Consider the following 22,613-nt stretch of genomic DNA (forward strand, 5'->3'; position numbering starts at 1 on the left):
CACCTTGTGCTACTTGAACAATAAAAACAGGCGTGACAACTTAAAGGGCATGAATCTGGCTCCATCCAGCGCAAGTCTCTCCTTCCTTCGGGCTTGATTATTTATGGCAAGTGCATAGAGAGACTACTCCAGGACAGCATCAGCTAGCCTCCCAACCGTGCACGGGGGGCCAGGGGATCCGCAGGCACTGCAAAAGGATGTTCAGCCTTGCTGGGAAGAAAGATGGCACCAGCACTACTGCCCAGTCAGGTTCCCTTGGGGGGGGCAGCATCATAGGACGAAGACAGCAAAAAAAAAAAAACCCTGAAGATGCAAGTACATCTTGTGCTACACCATACATTGTACGGAGCCCTACCTGGAAAGGGGAGGGGGATGCTTCTGCATCAGAGCACTGGTGGGTGAGCTCACATAGGACCCCACACTAACCCAGCCTGTTAGTCAAGAGCTTCTGCGGATCCCGATCTGCTCCAGGACAACGCAAACCTGCACACAAATACTGCACTGAGCTGGGAGCGATGGCTAAGAGAGCACCCCGCGTTCCCTTTTCTAATAGGCCTTGACACTGCAGGTTAGCTAGCTCAATCTGTCCTCATCGTTCCCAAAAACGCTCAGCTCAAAAACCCCCTACTATTTCGGTCATTTCTATTTCCTCTGCACAGAGCAGCAAATCTGGTTGGAAGCCAGCTGAGCAGTGGTGTTTAATGGATTGACTCGTCTATGGATTTCCTTAAAAAAAAAAAAAACACCCTCCAAACATTTAAATAAATAGAAGACAGGATTAAATAAATCAGCTTAAAATTACTTTCGAGCCATTCCCAGTTATGTCACATGGAGGAAATGCATCACCAGGGTCCTTTCTTCATCGCTTTTTTCAAATATTAATAAGCAGTGTAATTGCAACATGACTCACTGCAATCTCCTGCCAAGCTGGAGAGACTATCTGCAAGATGCAGGCTTTCTAGAGCGTTGCAAAGGCAGATGTGTGCTTGGGGACTCTTTTGGAAAGGTTTGCATCGTAAGCAGCAGGGTATGGAAAATGGCCAGGCAGTCGCTTGCCTTTGCAAGTCATTCCCTCGCTTCCTTATTCCTTTCCCTCCTCTCTTAACAACCCCCTCACACATGGGATTTATTGCAGGGTTGGGGTTTGTGTGTCCTCAGTGTGTAAGGCAAAGCAGACAGAGCATGATTTTTATTCCAGGAGGAACGTCTGGGTTGAGAAACCAGCCAGGATCATTCGCAGTTTTGGGCACGAGGTATTCAGCTGATGATAGAAGTGTGACCAGTGCCTGGGCCAGCTGTGTGCCGATGCTGCCTGCCTCCCACCCAAGCACTAGAAATGCTCCAGGGTGCAACGGAGAGGGGGAGAAGACGCCAAAGACGGCAAAATTGAGATGACTGCAACCAAAGAAGAAGGGTGAGGAAGAAAGACGAGAAAATAGGAAAATGGTGCAGCACCTCGGGAAGGGAGCAGCTTGGGAGATGAAGAGCACTGCACCGGGAGGGCAAGGCGTGGGCAGGAAAGCAAAGGCGGAGCAAGCTGGCTCACTCATCGCTGCCTGATCTTCTTTGCTCACTTCCAAGCCAAGTGGTTCCCAGCCAACCTGATGCCATGGGGCATCTTCTGCAGCCCCACCAGGCAATGCTGACGCTGCCCTGCTGGCAGTGGGTGCTGCTTAACGACTTGGATTTTGCAGCGCCGGCTGGACACGATCCCCCTCGCATCTCTACAGAGCTGTAGCAAGGCACCCACATTCCCACTCACCAAGGATCTGACCATGACCCAGCCCCATGGGAAAAGACACCAGCTCTGGGACCTGAAGCCCTATCCATCTTCCCAGGCAGGCAAAAAGCATTTTTAGGAGTTGGCTTTGAAGGATCAACTCTCAGAGATGGAGAAGGTGGTTTATACAGAAGGTCCTAAACACACCAGCCTAACCGAGACAGCAGAGCTTTGAGCCGGGCAGCTACCTGCAGGCTCTGCATTGGGGTCTTCTTCAGTTCAGTCAACAGCGTTAAACTCCCCAGTGCCAACATTGGTCAAGCCTCACAAAATCCCTCGGTTCAACCCCAAAAATCTAAAGCCCAGCTAGACGTGGAGACAACAAGCTTTCAGGAGGACTTCTGCAGCAGCTGCAGCGCTTACCTCATCCGACTCATCTGAGAGGGTCCGCAGTAAGATGGGGAAGAGGCTGTCGGTGTGTCGGAACATCTAGAACCAGAAAGATGGACAGCATCAGTCCTACAGGTCTGGTCACCCCCTGCCACAGGACTCCTCGCCCCGGGGGAGGCTGCCAAAAGCTTCACCAGCATTTTCCAGTTGAGCTGGAGAGCTCTTCTTCCTTAAGCTACTGAGCATCCAGCAGCCAAAGCCTTCTCAGAAAAGGCAGGTGGACTCTTGGTTGCAATGCTACCAAGATAATTAGAGCCATTCCAAAGGCATGGAGCAGGCTGGGAACAGACAAGCTCAGTCCCATGGAGGAAGCAGCAAGCTCGCATGCTGAGTCCCTGACCTACCTTACGAGGAGTCTTGATGTACAAGTGGTAGAGCCACTTCAGGACTGCAATTCTGGTCATCATCCCAATGGAAGTGTCATGAAGGTGGCAGTCCAGCACCTGAACTATTCCATCCAGGTTCAGGGTCACCTGGATCCTCTCGCAGCTGCATGGAAAGGAGAAAGGCTGGTTCAGCATTGTAATGTCCAACTCTCTCCTCCCACAGTGAGGAGGTCTACAACACACCAGAAGCTACATCAAACATCTCAGTTCAAACACTAAGAAACCTCAACTCGGTTTCTTTCAGCAGTCCCCCTCGGCCTGCTCCTGCCCTACTCCGCCTGGCCACCCACATTTCTTCTCATTATTTCTTATTCTGTGCATTCAGATCTGCTCACGGCAAACCCAACAACTGGGCTTCTTCAAGAGTTATGACAGCCAGGAAGCAAGCTCCAGGCTTGCAAGCCTGCAGGCTCACGGCTGGGCATGGCCAGATTTGCCCATCTGGCATAGGTAGCTTCTGGCTGGCATTACGAGATGGGTAAGCACAACGAGAGACAGAGCAACGCACCAAAAACTTGCTTTGGAAACAACAGAAATCTTCCAGGCTTCAAGATTTACCACTTTCTCAAAACAGCCGGTATCTGCACATGACAAGACACCACACTAGGTGAATCCAGTACCGTGGCTGTCTTGAGAAACTGGTTCATGTTGCAATCACCAGGTTTGGGGTTCAAAGACTAGAGATCCATAAAATGCACTCAAAATCCAACTCAAGTTTGACCAGCTCAAACATCTCCAGAGAATATCAACCCACATGCCCTCAAACACCACTAGTTAGGGTTACCCAACCAGGTGAGGACATCCAGCTTCCACTAATCCCAGCAGACTCATGCTGAGGACTGCCGATGGTGCCCTGGCTGGCAGTGGTTTTGGGATGCAGCTCTCTGCTACAAGGTTGCCTTGAGAACATCATCTTGTTTCCGCAAAGCCATCCCAAAAGATGAGAGTAACTCTTGGTCATCAACCAGGGATGAAAGCAAACAACTCCCTTAGTTCACCAGCACGTTGCCTCTTCTATAACACCGAGAGCCTGCAGACCTTTAGCTCTTGCTCCCCAGTCTTTCCCCAAATAGTTGGGACCTGTACTGGGACAGGAGACTCCAACGCAGAAGAGGTCATGTTACGGCATTTTTTTTGTCCTGTTTGTGACCCTGAAGTCTACTTTGATGGTTTCCCACCTCCTTAACAGCAAGACATGGGAAGTATCTGTTGCAGGAGACTAGGTTAAGGAGAAATGGTTGGATCTGAGATGGTTGGAGCCAAGACAGTCGAAGTAGATCTCCAAGAGGTAGCTGCACTGAAGAGCTAAGTCACTCCTGTCCTACCCAAGCTACTGAATTATTCAAGGCTGGACCGGACTTTTGCCGATTTTTCTAGCATGCGCAGAGCTGCCCTGCATCTCGTTTGATAAGAAATCCTAAGGGGCAGATTTCTCATGGTATAATTTGCAAGTAGAGCTGCGGCTTAATAGGATTTGATCTTCCCCGGGACACACATTGTCAGGGCGAGACGAGGAGGCTGCGGCCTCTCACAGCCCTGCAGATATCTGACTGCTTGATCTGCCTCACGTAACAGATGCTGGGGTCTGCAAATTGCATTTGGAGTTGGACTAAGTTTCGCTTTGATGTTGCAAACAACAGTTGAGGGCCATACGCTCAGATGTGCAGAACCGAGGGGAAGGAGGGACCCAGAGCACAGGGAGTTTGGGAGAAGAGATGTCCAAGGGAAGAGTGTTCCAGGCCATTTAAGCCAGCCTGAACGAGCCCCGTATCTGGTTTTCCTGCAAAAGCAGCTTCTGCTGCAATGGCACAGCCACGCAGCACGGGGCTCCTGATGGAACAGGAGCACAAATCCTCAACCCAACACCAAAATACACATTGCCTGCACAGGATAGGGAAAAAAAAACCCCAACACCGCTCTCAGGGTAACACATGTTTTCAGAGGGAAGTGGCCAAAAGGATGGCACAGAGAAGCAGCACGTAAAGCCGGCGCGTTTGGATGCTGTCACATCCACCAGCTCCGTGTTGCTGCGAGACAGGTGGGGAAGACACAGGGTGGGATGGTTTGCCACGGCACCGGTTAAAGCAGGATGCTGGACTTCTGCCAGCACAGCAACAAGCTATTTCCATCCCGGCTTATGCCAAAATTGCTCGTGAAAACCCCTCTCCCCAGTGATGCAGTAGCCAGGCAGAGCCTGGGTAGCTCAAGCCAAAATCCACCCGAGTTGACCCCAGGAGGTAGCTGGCAGCACCAGGGTCACCTCGAGTCAGCCAGAGCCCAGTCATGCCACGTACCCCTCGCGTCTCCTGCTAAAAGGGATCACGGCTGGGCAAAGCTCCTCGCCGGCTATCCTCTCCCCACATCTGCCGAGATAAACCTTTTAGGGGAGTTGCTGGCAGAGAAGCAGCTCACTTACTCAGCACAAAATCAGGGCACCATCCTGAAAGGCAAGAACTCTGATCAACATGTGAAATTTGGCTAAAAATCTCCCACCGACCATGCTCCTTTACCTCCGAGATGGAGCGGGACCAGATTCCTGTGGGCTGCCGTTTTTCCAGGGGGGGAAGACGGCAGCTGAGCAGGGCGAGCGCTGCCGTGGCTGCAGCTCCGAAGCGGGCTCACAGCTCACCCCGTCTCTCCTTAATCCCCAGGCAGTGCGGAGCGGGAGCAGCAGTAATGGCATTGCATTAATGCAATCCTCTGGGCATGCCACACCGGCTCCCAGTGCCAGCATCTGTGGTAGGGCAGATGTCAGATGCGATCGCTTCCATCTAACCCACTACCCCAGATTCTCCTCTGGAGGACGAACGTGGCCCTGGCACCGCCTCCGTAGTTTGCCTGTGACAGCGAGAACATGTTTTCAGGGTGAACTGAGCGATGATGGCTGTACCAGGCTCTCACCTCTGGATACTGGTACCCTTTGCTCAAGCTGAGCGGGGGGGCAAGGAGACCCACCCCTCCCAGCACATCCCTCCATCTCAGAAAGCATCCTCTACCACGGAAATAGAGCTCGCTTTCCCACTGCATTCAACTCACAGTGATGTTTTTCACCCCATGTGCTTTATCAACACATTTTCTCATTTCTGATGGCTTCTGCCATCTCTCTCCTCAGCGGTCACCTTTTCTCCGCCAATGCCTGAGCTGTCATCTCCCTCCTGGCCTCCTGCCCGGCCCAGCTGCTTTTCTGACCCCATTTTCAGACAAGGTTAAAGTCTAGGCCAGGCTCTAGCCTTTAAGTGGGCCCAGCAAAGCAGCCTTGCCAAGGGTGGAAATATCCAGGTTCTTTCATTGTGGTCCAAGTCACAAGGGCAGCTCCCATACGGGCTGGCAGCTGTGCGGCTCAACGGGCTCCAGGAGGTAAATAGCTCCTCTCTGCTATCAGTCCCACAAGCTGTCGCTTTCTTGTCCTCCATCGTTCTCATTTCGGTGCTCTTGGCTTCCTTCTGCTTACTGCGGTTTCCAAGTACTGGTGCCTGCAGCACCACCACAAGCTGATTTCCCAGGGAAGTGCTCTAGGTAGAGGCATCCAGTCCGACGAGCCCTGCAGATCACGGTGACAAGGGCCGGGGTAGGGTGCCCGATGTCCTCCTCCAGTTCAGCCTCCCAAGGGTGCAGTGGGAGCGGTGAAGGGAACGCATCTCCTTGCCCCAGGCTGGAGAGAAGGGCCAGGAGGAGCCTCCCCAGGACGACACTCTGGACCCAAAAGCTGCAGCAAGACAAGGTGCTGGAGAACGGGTCTCCAAGGCAGGTTTGATGCATGAGCTCAATGCAAGCCATCGTGCTGCCTTCGTCCAACCATCCCTCGCGCGCTGCGGGGCACCCAGCACCATCCCTACCCTCCACCCAAGTGCTCACCACTTCCACAATCTCCCCAACTCACCAGTTGCACCCCAAAATGTGTGCCAGGCTCTGGGCATGGGGCTACAGCAACTTTCAGCATGAGACAAGCAGTAGCAATTTTAGCTTTGTACTAAGCCCTACCTACCACCCTTAGAAGTCCAATTTAAAGGCAGCCTTGGGCTGTTTAGCCACGTTGCAGCCGTTTGCCCTTTCCGTAGAGTAACAAGCAGCTTTATGTGTCCACGTGCTGCTGAACACCATCCAAAAGAAGAAGCCTTCCTTGCATCAGGAAGACCACCAAGGCTCTTCTGGAGCCCCCAGGTCCCTTATTTAGTTTGGTGAGGGATCGTGGTCCCACCACCGCTCTCCAACTGCCATGCATCTCACCTAGGCAGCCCTGCTGACCGCTTGCCAGCCCTGCAATACGGTTAAGGAAGTTGTCTCGAACCGCCCAGGTCTTGTATTGAAACACCAATGCAGTTACAGCTTTCCAGCTGTTTTGGTCCAGCGAGGCAGGACAGACATCTGCATCTTCTCCTGCAGCAGCTCAGACCGACGGAAGGAAGCTCGGGCTTTGCTCCAGCAGCCATGTTTCCACCTCCCCTTCCTGATCCAGGCTCACACCAGCAATCGCAGCATCAGCATGGTCAGCTAGGCCACAGGAAGGCTCCAGGGCCTCTGAAACACGGCTCTGGTCCACTTCCAATGACGGTTTTTGGAGAAGCTGGAACTGGGGACCCCCACCTGCACGGGGAGCCCTGAAGCCCCTCCAGCCCTGTGCAGCCAGGCTCTCCCAGGTGCCGGTTTCTGTCTCGGCACAGACACAGTCCCCATTTCCTAGAAAATGCCACCAGAAAGCTCCCTCCAAGTGAAGCTGGCAATTACCCTGGAAGCCTTTTGGATCACCAACAGAATATTTTAGGAATGGGGAGGCCGAGGGCGGCGGGGGGGGGCACATGTGTCCGTTTGTGGCCATAGGAACACGCCCAGCATCCACATATCAAGCATTCAGATCTCGTCATTTTCTTGGATGGCATCTTCACAGAAGACATCCCTCTGCAGACATTAGGCCATGAGTTCCTCCGCCCCTGCTGACCGAAGTCCTCCTCTTTTCGCCGCTGCTGCATACGAACGGGGCGTGAGAGCCGGATGCCTGGCACTGAGCCATGCTCCATCACTCGCTCCCCGGGGGAGACCGGGAGAAGCAGGGGAGAGGAGGGGGGAATGAACAAAAACACAAGCAAAGAGTGACTTCATCTTAAAAGGCAGCTGCAACTTCCTCTGTTTACAGGCTTTCCCAGCTTTTCAAAGCAATGCAAAGGTTTCCTGCGGTCCTGGCTTGACACCCAGTGGGCATTCAGCATGCAGGCAGCTGCCCGCTCCCTGGTGTGAATCATGGCTGCAAGTGGTTACGGGTCCCAGCTCTTGTCTTCCCCCAGCTCCAGAGCCAAGCCAGACAGCCTGAGCAATAGAAGGAGCACCAGGCAGATGTCCAGGGCTCCTCTTGGCCGTGTACACCCCCTCAAAACCCGTGCCAGTCCCCCGCAACGGGTGCCATGGTGAAGATGTTTCAGGTCCCGACGCTGGGCTAGCAGAGTCACCCAGGATGGGGAAATGGGCTTCAGGGCAGGTGAACCCCAGGATAAAACCTGGAGTCTCCTGTTTAAAAGGGCTTAAGAGGGCTCAAGAACAAGTCCCTCTGTAAAACCAGGTCTCTTAGAGATGCGAAGGGTCTCACCTCCTGTCCTGGATGGTTTTCCCTGGTGCTTGGGGAGCTGGCGGACTGCTTCAGCTCAGGCAGCCGTTCTCCTCCTGGCTCTCGGTGACACCGTGACCAAGTCACTCCAGCTCTCCCTGCTTCTGTCCCCCTTCGGTCTTCACTCCCCCTCTCCCGCAGGTACAAGCTTTTCAGCACAGAGCCGCAGTTAGCACTTCTCCTCCTGACTTAATGCCTCTCCTTTTCCTTCCCCTTACCAGTTTCAGCCCTACACACACCCACTTCTGCACCTGCTAAACTTTAAAGGCTGAGCAGGGCCAGGACGCAGCAATCACAGGAAAGCTGGGGAAAACCATTTAACAGCCCTAAGACAAAAGCTTGGTGCAAATGAAAAGACCTCTACTTTCAAGAGAGGAAAAAATTTAGGGCACTATTAAGACCAGGGAGTAGCTGGGCTTTGCAGGAGTGCAAAAAAGGAACGGAGGATACAGACCATCAACCTGAAAAGCTGACGCTTGCATTGCTCTGGGATGCACTATGATGGGCATCGCACGTCAGCCTCAGCGGTAGGACGTAGCATCCTATTTTGGGGACCACAACAACAAACAAATACATGCATCAGCACAATAAAATTGTTGGAAATCACAGCCTCTGAGGAAAGGAACTGCAAGCAGCAGGAGGAAAGGAAAGATGCCTTATAAGAACAGATGGATTTGTCCCCAAATTCACCGACAGCTGGATGGGAAGAAAGGTATTTGCAGGAGAGATGGTTTAGATGAGATATTGGGAGAGATCGTGCTGGGCGCAGAGCTGCTCTCTGCAGGGACGGGGCTGACTAATGCCACGCAAGGTTGGCAGGGGGACAGGCTGGCCAGCAGATGCTGCCGAGACCCCTGGCCTCTCGGGCGGCTGGAGGTGGATGGCATAGCCCCAGGTACAGCCCCACAGCACTGTGCTGTGATGGGCTGCCAGCGCCGCAGCATGGAGGGCTGCGGTGCCCAGAAGCAGGGTCAGCGCTCTCCAAGCTCTTCTGCCAGCCCCAAATGATTCAGGTACCACCTTCTCATGAGGTCTCTGCGCCTCTACCACCAACCCTCTGCAAAGGCAAGAGGGCTGCAAATGCCTCCTATTTTGGCCAAGCTAGAAGAGCCATAACCAAGACAACCATACATCTTCTCCCCACCTTCACCCTATCTTTTAGCCGGAGTGCCCAACCATGGGGGCTTGAAGACAGGTGAGGTGCAGAATCCTGAGCGCACAGACACTCGCTGCCTCACCAGACTTCCCCAGGGGGTGTTTGCAAGGTCTCCTGGGGGAGGGGGGGCAAACACCTCCATTTACCATAAAGTCAAGACATTTTGGTGCAAATGCATCAGAGAGAAGCAGTCAACACCTAGAGCATCCCCAGTCATCCACCCCACTGTGACCTGGAAGACCCCAAGGGCTTTCCAGCCCAGCCCATCCTTCCCCACAGCTTTGTCAGCATCTGTCAGTCATCGTCTGTACCCCAAGAAGCCTTCCCTTCTTCTCAAGCCCCTCTGAAGCCACATACAGACCCTACCTGGTTACCGTGAAGACGCTGCTGTTGCTGAAGTTGGAGTCACCGGACGCATCCAGAGAGTCTGAGGGCAGATAAATAGGAAACACAGTTAGTGGGACAGCAGGGAAGGTGGAGAGCAGGACTAAGGGCTTCCGCAAAGACAACACCAGCCATCCTTTGAGAGTCCAGGGACCCTGAGGATCCCTTCTGCCTGCAGTGAGAATTTTACACTCCTTGTCAAGCTCTTCTCCACTGCCAGAGGTACTGGATGAAGCTGGTACAGGACTGCAATTACCTGGCAAAATGCAGGCTGCACAGTTTCAGACCTCTGCCCCAAACCAGGTCTCCTCCTCCTCAGTGGAGATCCAGACACATCCTTCTGACGGTTACAACCATTCTCAAAGGAGCTCAGAACTGCAGAGCTGCCTTCCATCATCCAGATTTCAATGCCCAGAGATACCACACAAACACCAGAAAGGTTGAATCCAACCCAGGACATCTCCAGCTGGCCAGCTCTCCCGCAGCGTGACTCCATGGGGAAGAGCCAAGCAGCCCAAACAGCTTTCCAACATCTGCTCTGTGCTAAAACTGGGTCTTACAAGCACGGTGACAAAGCATGACAGGATGAATTTAATTTTCATGCCCCCTTGTGCCAACAGCCTCTACTCACAGATGAAGTGGCATTGCCACATCAGCACAAGCAGGGAGCAGAGCTTAGAGTTTGTGATGTAAAAGCATCACAGGTTTATCTGATCCTGCCTGTTTCAAGGTGCAATCTGCCCCCAAAAGGGGTAGAGATTAAAGTCATTAAACTTTCTGTTGATGTCTTAAAGCTCTTCTGCAATAGATTTTAATAAAAGGAGGTATTCTCCAGACAAAGAAGGAATAAAAAAAAAAGAAAACTTCTTGCTGCTGTTCTACGGCATGAAATTTTTCCCCTCAATACCTTCCAAAACAGAGCTGGTTTTAAATCATTTTGGAGGAAAAAGTTCATAAATCCTTGCTGTAATGATTTTCCTGGATTATGAAGGGGATGACTGGTTGGTCTGTGGGAGAGGGCAGCGTGAGATTTAATATAGTGCACAAAAAACCCAAACCAAACCAAACTGTGTTGGGTTAGGCAGTGGAAGCCTTTGCACCTTCATTGAAGATTAAGGTTAAAATCCTTATTTAGGCTGAGATTTTGAGATGCCTGGGTCCTTATTATGGATGAAAGTCAAAGCAAAAAGGGGAAAAATCAGTGTTGCATTGGCCGGGAATCGAACCCGGGCCTCCCGCGTGGCAGGCGAGAATTCTACCACTGAACCACCAATGCTGCCCTGCCTGCTGCCTGCGCACCCCGGCTGCCTGCTCCTGCCCCACGCTGCCTCTCGCCTCCCGCCCCACCCAGCTCCCTGCCTCCTCGCCTTCCACCCAGCTCCTGTTCTACAAGAAAACCCTTCAACCTTTTTAATTCCTACCTTCTTGCTCCCTCTCACGGCAGGATTTTCTAAAAGCCGTTTGCGGGCGTGTTACAGAAGAGCACTGGGCTGAGCGTGCAGCCCCAGAAGATTACAACAGATTAGCGCACATGATTTAAACGTTACACGTATTTCATGTGCCTGGACAAAAAATGATGTGCCAGAAGTTGCATTTAATCATCCCAGGAGAACAGCATCAAGGCTCTGGAACAGCACCAAAGGGATGCTGGAAGGCTAAAGCCACTGCTGTTTTTCAGGCACCAGTCCCCTGGGACCATCTCTGTTTAGTTTCTTCTCATTTGAGCACTCTTCCAGACCTCCCATCCCGCTTGCAAACTTTTTTTCTTTTCTGTTCTGGGAACGTTGGGACTGGGACAACACCTGCATGACGGTCTTAACAGCGCCACGAATTTGGAAAGGACTCAAAATTCTTCTCCTTTCTGTTCTCTACCCTTCCCCAACACAGACATCCTCCACAAACGTGTTGGTGCTCTCCCAGGATGAACACAGCTCCCTGAGTTCTCCTTTGGGTGATCGCAGCTCCTCCCAAACCAGCCACTGCAGGACAGGTGGGCTATTCTCTTCCCATGTTATGTAGCAAGACACTAAACATTTAACTATAAATGATCTTTTTCAGGTCAACTTAATGACTAAGTCAAAAACTTAATGACTAAGTCAAAGTGAAGCGTGGTGAGGGGATGGAGATGCTCACCAGGGAACGCAGCACCACTTGGGCTCCAGGCCGGATCAGTGACCCCGCTACGAAGACAGCACCAAACGTATCTGTCTCAGCAGAGGGTTATCTGTGAAACAGGACTCCAAGAAAGCACAGAGCTGCCTCAGGACACCAAAGCAACTCAAGAACTTCTCTTGAGGACCTTCCCTTGACCTTCCTCACACCTCTAATGGCTCAGACCAACCGGGACTCACCACTGGATGCTGCTTCTGGCTTGGAGAGAGACTCCTCCGAGGTGGGCTCTGCTAGTAGGGTCATTGACTGCTTGGCCTCATCCATTTCATCGTCCTCTGGGATGACCAGTTTCATCAGGCTCTGGTTGCACACGTTCGCCACCTCCTTGATGTCTGAGTGCAGGCAGTGTAAGGAACACGCAGTCCCACACACAGCTAGGTGCCATACCTGGCCAGTCACGGAGAAGCCATCCCAGCCCAGCTACCGCAACCCCCCTCAGGTCCAAAGGACCGGTGCAGGTTTTAGCACTTGGTGAGAGGACTTCTCCTGGTCCTCTCCAGCCGTGCAGCTGGCCCTGTGCCCCAGGGGCAGGAAACAGGCGCATCCCTGCAGGTTGCTGTAAAAAATGGGAGCAGCTCCGAGTTACAAGGATACTCTTCTTGCGATCATCGTAGGAGAGACATGGCAGGACAGCGGTCAGGATCCCTGAGGAGTAAGGCAGCATCACCCGGCCAGCCAGCTGGATGAACTCCCTCATCCAGCACATGGCTGTCAGCTGGATCAGGTCATCTAGAAGACATGGGACAAGCAAAAGGTGAGGGAAAAGACAGCACTGGCAGCTGAGCAAACTCCACAGGCCAAGGACCACCTGCAAGCAGAGAGCTGCCTCTGCTCCATCTGGAGCTGCCTGTCCAGACAGACCCTAGTCTGGAACAGTTTAGTCCCAGAGGAGAGAGGCAATACCTGAATCTGCAGCAAGACTGAGATTAAACACAACCATTAGGTTTCACAGTTAACACAGTTCAATCCATAATCCAGGTTTCCTCATTTACAAGTATTCTGTCAAGCTTCCCAATGCACAAGGGTATTTCCTCTGTCACAGCCATAGCAGCTGTGTGTCTGGGTCAAGCATCACTCCTAGAGATGGGGTTTTATTAACCTCCCCAAGTTCTGAAAAAGGGACCATGCCTGGGGTAATCAGCTGATTCAAGACCAGATTTTAGTCTTAAACAGTGTAAATTAATTGGGCATCAGTTTAATCAAGAGCAAGCAGTCTCAGTCTATTTCTATTTTCCTGCCTGTTGCCCCCTTTCAGTGGATTTGCATGCCCAACGACAGAGAAAAGGCAAGCGGGCGAGCTGGTGAACAGCCCACTGGAAAACCACTGGTCTGAACCTACGGTCGGCACTGCAAGCCCAGAGACGGATGCTACGCCTTGGTCTTGCGCACTCACCCGCCGCCTGGCAGTGGATCACCAGGATATTGGCCATTTCTGCAAACTTGACGCTGGAGGGATTCTTCTTGATCTCCTTGAGGAACTCCCCGAGAGCCACCTCGCACCTGCAGAGAGGCAGAGCAGTCGGTTAGCGCTCAATCGCCTTGGACGGAGAAGTTACGGCGACCAGCCTCCTACATGGACAGACAGAAAGGATGCTGGAGGCAGGGCCAGAAAGGATGAGGCTGACATCCTCACCCTGCTCCAAGGCAGAGACTGCACACAGCTGCCAGGATGGAGGTGATGGCTGCCCCAAGCCCCTCGCACCTCCCCACAACTCCCCTAAAAGCCACACAGGCTCTGTTGAGATCAAGGTGTGCCTGGGATGGGGCACGCAGAGGGGAGTAGAGGATACCCAAAGCTTTCAGTGCTTGTTCCTTCCTCGAGAAATAAAGAAGCAGGGAGGACCCAGGAGGGGCTTGGCAGCAGAACAGACTCAGGCCAGTCTCACCACTTCCTTGTGCCCTACAAAACAGGTCCAGTTTCTCTCTCCCAGCACAAGATGCCAAGATCCTACGACCTCCCTGAGAACACCCAGCCACTCCTGTGCTTCAAAATGCCTCTGTCCCGAGACCAGTGATGGATCTGAGGAGCAAGCTCACAACGCTTGCTTCTCTTTTTGGCAGCAGAACAGACTCAGGCCAGTCTCACCACTTCCTTGTGCCCTACAAAACAGGTCCAGTTTCTCTCTCCCAGCACAAGATGCCAAGATCCTACGACCTCCCTGAGAACACCCAGCCACTCCTGTGCTTCAAAATGCCTCTGTCCCGAGACCAGTGATGGATCTGAGGAGCAAGCTCACAACGCTTGCTTCTCTTTTCCACCCAGGAGATGCTGGGTTGGTGCTCTAACTCACTGAGAGAAGCTCACACACTGCAAGTTTGTTCAACGAGCTCATATCCCATCCTAGAAGTGCACATAAGCCTTTGCGGCTTTGATATTGGGTGCAAGAACTGGGAAGGCAACAGCTCAACAGAGTTAAAACACTTTGTCCCCCAGCACAGACCACGGTGTTCTCCAGAGCCGCTCCAGCCACAACAAGCCGGGGAAGGGAGGCCTTGGCCAAGGACGCTTTGATAAACCGATCAAGCCAGCTAGGTCGCTCCATCTCCCACCACGCACGTGGGGTTTCGCCGGTTATACTGCAGAGCTGCAAACAACCGAAGAGGGTGACGGACAGACAGCGAGCAAGGCACAGCCCTTGCGCCCGGTCAGCCTCCACACTCACATTTTCCGTATCTCCTTGCTGTTATCTCCCAGGATCTGGAAGAGCCCATCCAGGATTTCTGGCAGGTAATCCAAGAGGTTGATGTCAGGCACAGACTCTAAGACCAGGATCTAGCTCAGGGGAGGAATAAGAGAGAAGAGGTGAGTTTCAGAGAAGCTAACTAACATCACCAGCACAAATCTGGCACGATACTGAGGAATTCAGAGCTGAGCTACGTGGGATCAGGGGGGAAGGACAAGAGGACAGCGTAGAGTTGCTCATCTCGAAAAGAAGCTGGGCTAGCACAGGAAGCAAGCCATCAGCCTGCAGCATTGCTACATGTCCAATCACTCTGTAAAACAGAGCAGGGATCAGGAATGATCGCCAAGACGCATGCAGGCAGACCTGGGACAGCAAACAGTATGCCTGAAAGAGACAGCGCAGAGGCACGCATCTCTCCCCAGACCCTGGCCAGGCACTGAGAGCTCCTGCCTTGCCAGAAAGGAGAAAGCAAGTAGAGATACCTTGCCTCCTGGAGAGCAACATCCCTCCATCACCGCTGGGTGATGGAAAGCAGTCTGGCACTGTCTCTTGGGAGACTGTAACCTCTAGACCACAGGGTTATCTATTTACCCAAGCCACACTTTGATTGTATTTTCTAACTTTGTGTGCAAAGTCCTGAACCAGGTTGGCAGAAGTGCAGTTATGATATCCCTGCGACCGCAACAGCGAGGTGACAGGGAGTTAGCATTTTAAAGAAGCAGACGAAAAACTCTGCTGACTTAAAAAACATGCCCGAGTAAATTCGGGTGTCTGAGTTCACACATTGACATGGACATCTGCTATCATGGGATGCTGGCAGGTCACGGTATTTTGGAGTTCAGACAGGCAGGCCCATGTGGTGCCATGAGTACCTACCCAGGATATGATGAACTGGCGGGCATACTGGTTGTTGGAGTAAATTCTCTCACGCAGCAGTGGGATGAAGCCTACCAAGTCAAACTGGTTGCTCTCTGTCACGATATCCTGCAGAGCCCAAGCAGAGGGTGTTAGGAGGGATGGCCACCCCCTATGCCCACGCAGCCACTCCCACCCAGCCTTTTTTTAAGGCACGTGACAGGAGAAAGATGACAAGTCATTGATCCATGGGTCTGCGGGTTCGCAGACCTGGGGAGACGGAATCACGGGTTTTATTCAGGCGATGAGCTAGTAATCCTCCTTGGGCAGGGACTAATGCTGAGCAGGACCCAGAGACAGAGGCTCCTGCCTGCTGCGTGCCAGCCCAGCTGAGCAGGAGGAGGATGAGAGCTTCTCCAATTCACGCCTCAGTGGTGTGTCGCACACATAAGCAAGCACCTGTGACATAACCACGCGTGTCAGGGGTGGGAGAGTCCCCTGGCTTTCCTTTAAAGCTCTTCCTACACGCTTGGTGGATTTTGCTGCATGGCTAAGTCTCTCGCACCAGCGCGGTGGAGTAGATCTCCCAGCAGGAAGGTTCGCAGGAGGCGACGCGGAGACTGCGTTAACTGCTGTGATAACGAGGAGGAAGGGAGGGCAGGACCTGGCAGGGAGCCACTCACCTCTGAATAACAGAAACAGAACTGGGAGGTCTATGAGAGTAAAAACCCATTGGCAGGCAAAACAGGAACGGGAACCGAGCCTCCCCCCCCGAAGCAACGGCAGAGCAGCTCCGCTCACACTGCTACTCGCTTAGGCAAGCGAGAAAAAGCAGCGGAACAGCCCTTCTGCTGCCTGGGACGGGGCTGCAACCCTACTCGGACTAAAACCTTGCTTCCTCAGGCACCTGGCTCCCAAGAGCTGAATGTGCCCATGTGGCACTGTGATAACCTACCAGTGCCTCAACCCAGCTGCCTGAGATTGTCACCACATCCTCAATCTTAAGATGCTACAGGCGGTGAGAGAAAGCAACATTTTGACAGTAGCCACAGGACTGAGCTGGGATGGTTTTAGCAGCTGCAGCCTCAGGGACCGACACATCCCCAGTCAGAACACACTTGCAGTTGGCACTGAGGATTCTCAGCCGGAGAGAAAAAATACCTTGAGAAGCCGATCGAGGAGTTCAGAGCCGCTTTTGACGTTCGGATCGGGATCAGCAGCCAGCTGTGAACGACAAAAACAACAGCCATTGCAGCAGTGGGTCCCAGGTCTGATCCCCGCTCTGCAGCGGAGCTCCCAGCAGGCTCACAGGACTGTTGCTCTCCTCTGGCATTACAGGGATGGACACAGAGAAGTTCCTTTATCTTCACCTCCTCATTAGGCTCCAACAAATTCTACTGAGAGCCTTCCTAAGGGGGATATCAAGCACCCATCACCTCCCCCAGCTACACGGGTTTTCACGAGCCAGGAGCCACGCTCTCAAGTGGCAGAGAAATACAAGTTGCGGGCAAAAAGCTGCAAAGACAGGCATACGTGGACGTGGTTTTGACCCTACAGACCCTACAAAGCCGTAGCGCAGCAGAGGCATCTCGCTTGCAGTAGTTCTGTCAGCCTCATTTTCTAACACTACTCAACAAGAAGCAGGAAAATATATCCTGGAGGAGAGAGAACAAGGTATCTTACAGTGAACTCCAGCACCCACAATATCAGTGGTTACTCTGCTGTTGCAGAAACTGCTCATTCGGTCCTTCACACCTGCCTGGGTCAAAGCAAACCAGGTTACTTGGAAAGAAGACCTTGGACAACTTGGTTGGTTTGACCCAGAGAAGATGAGGACTAGGGAACAAGCCTTAGCTCTCCAGCGTGGGAAAGAAAAACACATGGGGGATGAGAAGAAGCTTCTTACCTTGCTGAGGCCATCGAAGAGCACGTTGAAGTGTGGGAGGACAGAGCCCCTGGCCACCTTGACGATGTTATAGAGAGCCTCGCAAGCGTAGTACCGCAGCCGACTATCGGCGTCATTGAAACACGTCAGCACCGGCTCAATCAGCTCCTTCAGGTAGAGCCCAGAGTCCTGGTGGGCAGGAGAAGATTGGTTAGTTGAGGACCATGCCACAGGGAGAGGGAAGAAATGGCACTGCCCTGGAACATATTGCAAAAATTCAGGCCCACGATGGCTTAGTGCACCTCTGCTGGACAGGATTTACTAATGAGTCTTGAAGTTTATTATGGAAATTATTGAATTTTTTTATTCAGGTAGAGCGACAGCCAACAGAGCAAGCTAAGAAATTCTTTCAAGAAAGTCTACACCAGCAACCAAAGCAATTACTGCAGCTGTACTCGGCTGGTTTTGATTCCCAGAGATGTGCAAAAAGTTTGGGCAGTCATTCAAAGCAAGAAGGGCCGTTTCCCTGCTGCACGCCGCTCATCTCTGCTGAAGACTGGCCCACAGAGAAATCCATCCCTGCCTCCTTTTGCCCTGCAGGCAGAGGACGAGGCAGATCCCCAGCAAAGCCAGCGGTCACCAGCCCTCGCAGTAGTCAACTGTCAGTCAGGATTTATCCCCGCGGTCTGCGAGAACATCCCAGACAGCGACAGACCAAGCCCTCCTGCACCTTTAGTTAAGCAAAGCAGCCCTTGGTCTGTTGGGCTACTCTTTGTAACGTCAGGAGCTGGGCAGGGTGGAGGAGCTGGTGATATGGTTTCACAAGAAGACAGACAACCAGCAGTTCCCAAAGCACCTTCCTGCTCTGCTGTCTCCAGAAACATCAACTCAGCCGTGGTCCCAGCTACCAGAAGAGGAGCAGCTTCAGTCTGTGCAGCTGCTTATGGACAAGGAACGACAAGAGCTGGCAGAGTTAAGCTGGACTTATCTGTTGGATGAAGTTACTGCAGGGCTCTGATTCCCAGGCAAGATTCATCATCAACACACTGAAGTTTGTCCTGGACCATGGAAAAGCCATGCTAGGCTGATCCTGACTCTGCCCACAAGGGAATATATTCGGTAACAAGGCCCCCTCCCCACCCCAAAAGACTTTTGCTTAAGGATTCACCAGCACAGCAAGAGTTTCAGACAAACCCAGAAGTTGAGGCAGGAGGCTCGCTTGTTTTGAAGTTAAAAACCGTTGCTTTGGGGAAAGAGACTGGCAGTTCCCGAGCATCTAGCAAAGCAGATAGCAAGAAAATCAACAACTCATGGACAAGGAGATTAAAGAGTTCAACTCCAAGTTTTATCAGCACCCCTCAAGGCCACCAAAACCAGCTCCTCCATTCCCCAGAGCCACTTGCACCAGCCGCTCTGGTAGCACGGAGTGCCTGTCCTCGCTCTGTACGGGAGGAGCAGGTGGGTTGTGTGCCTGGGCTGAGGGCAGAGCAAAGCGTTGCTCATCCTAGGTAGGAGGGTTTTGCAAAGAGATTCTGCATTTTAACAAGAGGACGAAGACAAGAGCGCTGCTCTGAAGCCCCCGGCCACCAGCGTGAAGTCAGTTAATGTAAAAGCTATCAGGCTTCAAAGCATCCGCTCAGACCGACTGCGACTCTTGTTAGAACGAGAATAAATGAACTAAAATCTACCTCGTAGCTCTTCCAACAGGCACAGCCCGCTCTTCTTGAGCCCTCTGCTTTCTTTGACGTATACCTTACTACGGACCAAAACAACTCCTTCCCTTGCAGGCGCTTTCAAAAACCAGCCGTATGGTTTGACTCAAAAGCCCGACGGAGCCATGAGCCTCCAGAGTCCCTCCACGGGGATCTGGATGCTCTGGTATTGCCCTGGGGGCAACTTACTGAGCCTGTTCTTGTTAACGAGAGGAAAGTTCTAGAGAAAGAGCTTCATTGGGACAGAAATCAACCAACTTCCCATGCAAGGGGCATCAATATAACAGCTCCAGAACCGGACTGAGCGATCCACACCTTCAGCGAGTAAAAATTCTGCCAAGCCCAAAAGAAAGCTGCTAGCTCAGGCTAACACAGCCTGACACCTTATGCCGCTTGCTTACTTTGACTACGCCTCTGCCACCATTTGGCCCATACCTTAGCCCTGCTTCCCAAAGGCCCTGCCCGCGCTGCCAGAGTCGGTTGAGCTAGGGGTGGGAGACAGAAGGGCTGCAACTCCTCTCAGCACCGTTAACACAATTTAGTACTCAACCTGCTGAGTCTAGTCCAGTTGCTAGAGACAGAGGATGGACAGATGCACTTAAACCACGCCTAGGGAGCTGCCAAGATGCAGCCCAGGCCAGAAAGCGCTCCTGTGCCCAAAGGATGTGGCTGGGTGTGTTGGGGAAACTCAGATACAACCCAGACGTATGTTGCAACTCAGGGAGGGAGCTGGGGAGCTGCAGGACCACCAGCCCGAGTCTCCCCATCACGCTGACCCAGGAGGAGCCGCTGTTCTCCCACTGCAAACCTGCACAAGCCAAAAAAACCCCACCCGTACCTACCTTGCCCAGGGCGATGGAACAAGCAGCCAGGCCAATGAGTCCCCCTTTCCGGCTGTGGGGGTGCTGGGAGAGCGCAAACTCCTGCGACAGGATCTGGATCACGTGTTTGATTTGAGACGTGTTGTTCTGAGCCACGAACTCTCGCACCAGCCTGGGGAGAGAAAAGGAAATCCAGGAGGCTTTAGGTTCTGCCCGATACAAATGCTTGGGGGCTTGGCTCCCTGTGGCTATAAGAAACAGGGATTTTCAGCCATAATAAACACCAGAGAAAGCAAAACCGAGACGGGGAACGCTGAAAGAACCTGCAAGTGAAACCAGAGCTCTCCCCTCCTACCTGCTCACATCCAACAGCAACTCGCTGCCCTCCTGCTGTTCCCAGCCTGCAGCTTCCTACACCATTCATGAACGGCCAGCCCAGGACGGACTCTCAAAGGCCACCTCACCACAGTGGTGTGCTTGCTGACAAGTCATCACCAGGCTTTCAAACACCCTCCCCAACAGGGTCGGTTATGAGGGTCATTTACCTCCAACACGGCACAAGACGGCAGCACAGAACTGCTCAGCACGCGCCAGGAACGCCGGTGGCTCGGAAAGGAATCGTTGCCCACCAGACCCATGCCCAGCGCCAAGATTTTGGACCTTTCCAGCTACTCGTGCATCGCTTCAGCTGATATTCCATGTATTTCAATGTAGTCTTAAACAGCACAAGCCTTAAGAGCGAGCAAACCAGGTTTCCGTATGCAATACCTGCTCCTCCCTGGAAACTTGCAGCTCGTTACCCAGAGATATTTAACACATCAGCCGCACTTAAACAAAGAGATCCGTAAACCCTCTCCAGCCTACGCAACCTGGAAAGGTCCCAAGTTGCCCAACTGACCTTTCAGCCCTGGCTCCCCTGCGGCAGTCACTGGCCAGGCAGGGAGCAGGCAGATGTGCAGGCAGCTGTGCAGGCAGCAGCACACAGCTGGAGCATTGGTGGTTCAGTGGTAGAATTCTCGCCTGCCACGCGGGAGGCCCGGGTTCGATTCCCGGCCAATGCAACACTGATTTTTCCCCTTTTTGCTTTGACTTTCATCCATAATAAGGACCCAGGCATCTCAAAATCTCAGCCTAAATAAGGATTTTAACCTTAATCTTCAATGAAGGTGCAAAGGCTTCCACTGCCTAACCCAACACAGTTTGGTTTGGTTTGGGTTTTTTGTGCACTATATTAAATCTCACGCTGCCCTCTCCCACAGACCAACCAGTCATCCCCTTCATAATCCAGGAAAATCATTACAGCAGACGTTTATGAACTTTTTCCTCCAAAATGATTTAAAACCAGCTGTGTTCTCACCCTGCTCTGAGCAAAGCAGCTGACTCCCTTTTCCCCTGGGGGCTTCCCGCAGCCTCTCCTCGCTCTCCCAACTCCGAAGCCGAGTTCTCCAACACTTACAGCCCGACCCACTCTCACAAACTGCTGCTTTAAGGCAAACAGCTCCATCTCCAGTCCCATCCCAGCAGCGGGCTCCAGCAGAAGGAACACACCGAGCTCAAGCAGCACGGACCATCAGGGTGATCATTTTACTGCCTAGATTTAACAGACGGAGCTTTGTTTGAACAGGAATAACTTTACAGACTTCCTTCGAGAGTTTAAAGGGCTCAAGATTTAACGGATGAGGCAAAAGGCAGCAAAAAGCAGTTGTGCGGCATTAGAGAGCCTGCAAGCAGCAGGAGCTGTGCTGGGTTATCGGTCAGAGGACAAGGAGGTACCTGAGCTGAGAGGCACTGAGTGTCTCCTCGCTCGATGCCATAGACGCGGGAGAGATGCCGCTGGTGCCGTTCTATGATGGGTTTTAGCTGATTTAAACCTGTGTATCTGCAGAAAGGGTTAGCCCTTGCTTTCCTCCTCCTCCTCCTGGTCTCCCTCCCAAACTGGGTTTCCAGCTCGATCAGCTGAACTGTCTGACTCCAAATCAGACTTTGGTTGGTACAAGCCAACCACAAAACCCTAATGCTGGGGCAGAATAAGCCAGGGAAGAGCTGCTTGGCGAGGACAAGGAGCATCACCCCTCGCAGCGGCAGCGAAGGGGCAGTTACCAAAGCACCCCTGAGGCTGGAGTTATGAGGACAGTGCAGCAGATCTGCCATAACCCACCCTTAAGAAACTATTCCTACAACGAAAACAGAAAATGAGGGAAAGGTAAACACACAGAACAGAAAAAGGGGCTGGCTGGGTTGGGTTTACACCTGTCCCAAGGGCCATTTTTCTCTGCTGCCCATGTCCACCCTCCCACGCAGGACCCTCTGTGTTTGAGGCATGCGGTTCCCACCCCACATCCCTCCCACGTCTCCCGCTGAACCCTCGGCTCCATCCTCCCATCACCGGCTGCCACACCGGCCCACCCCCCGCCCCCCCCCGCAGCCTTGCCCCAGCCGCATCTCCCACCCAAAACTCCCTCTCCGGCTTGGATCATCACTCCCAGCCCTGCGCTCGGCTATCCCCCAAAGGGATGCTTTGGCTCCGTCCTCCACGAGCTGAGATCTCCAGCAGTGCCCGGGGAGGACACAGCCCTTCCCAGGCAAAGCTGTGGGCCAAAGCAGCACAAAGCACCCAGACCAGCGCAGCGAGAAGACACCCAGGGAACGTAGAGGCAACACTAGAGGGGGCACGGCCATGCAGATGCCTGCAGACCTTTGCCTAGGATGCTCTGAAAGGAAGGCCTGAGCTCTGCCGAAACAGGAAGAACTAAAGGCAACACCCAATGGCTGGAGGTGACAGCAGGCGCTGC

The 22,613-nt window shown here is 52.9% G+C and overlaps 1 protein-coding gene and 2 non-coding genes across 3 annotated transcripts in view; 1 reads left to right on the forward strand and 2 right to left on the reverse strand.

Moving 5' to 3' along the window:
• Window positions 1-19,993, reverse strand: part of VAC14 (Vac14 homolog (S. cerevisiae)) — a gene marked incomplete at both ends in the record, with an annotated part of 56,260 nt that extends 36,267 nt beyond the window's left edge. The window contains 11 exons of the mRNA XM_009706449.1: window positions 2,144-2,209; window positions 2,515-2,659; window positions 9,675-9,735; window positions 12,044-12,196; window positions 12,459-12,593; window positions 13,258-13,364; window positions 14,528-14,637; window positions 15,425-15,532; window positions 16,565-16,627; window positions 17,310-17,477; window positions 19,843-19,993. Coding sequence (XP_009704751.1) covers window positions 2,144-2,209; window positions 2,515-2,659; window positions 9,675-9,735; window positions 12,044-12,196; window positions 12,459-12,593; window positions 13,258-13,364; window positions 14,528-14,637; window positions 15,425-15,532; window positions 16,565-16,627; window positions 17,310-17,477; window positions 19,843-19,993 — 1,267 coding nt within the window. The remainder of the gene's footprint in view (window positions 1-2,143; window positions 2,210-2,514; window positions 2,660-9,674; window positions 9,736-12,043; window positions 12,197-12,458; window positions 12,594-13,257; window positions 13,365-14,527; window positions 14,638-15,424; window positions 15,533-16,564; window positions 16,628-17,309; window positions 17,478-19,842) is intronic.
• TRNAG-GCC lies at window positions 10,898-10,968 on the reverse strand. Its single transcript has one exon. It is a non-coding gene; the product is annotated as a tRNA-Gly (tRNA).
• An 818-nt stretch (window positions 19,994-20,811) lies between the features above and the next one.
• TRNAG-GCC lies at window positions 20,812-20,882 on the forward strand. Its single transcript has one exon. It is a non-coding gene; the product is annotated as a tRNA-Gly (tRNA).
• Window positions 20,883-22,613: the final 1,731 nt, after the last annotated feature.

The sequence above is a fragment of the Cariama cristata genome, unplaced genomic scaffold (genome assembly GCF_000690535.1).
Source record: "Cariama cristata isolate BGI_N322 unplaced genomic scaffold, ASM69053v1 scaffold3678, whole genome shotgun sequence".
Taxonomy (NCBI): domain Eukaryota; kingdom Metazoa; phylum Chordata; class Aves; order Cariamiformes; family Cariamidae; genus Cariama; species Cariama cristata.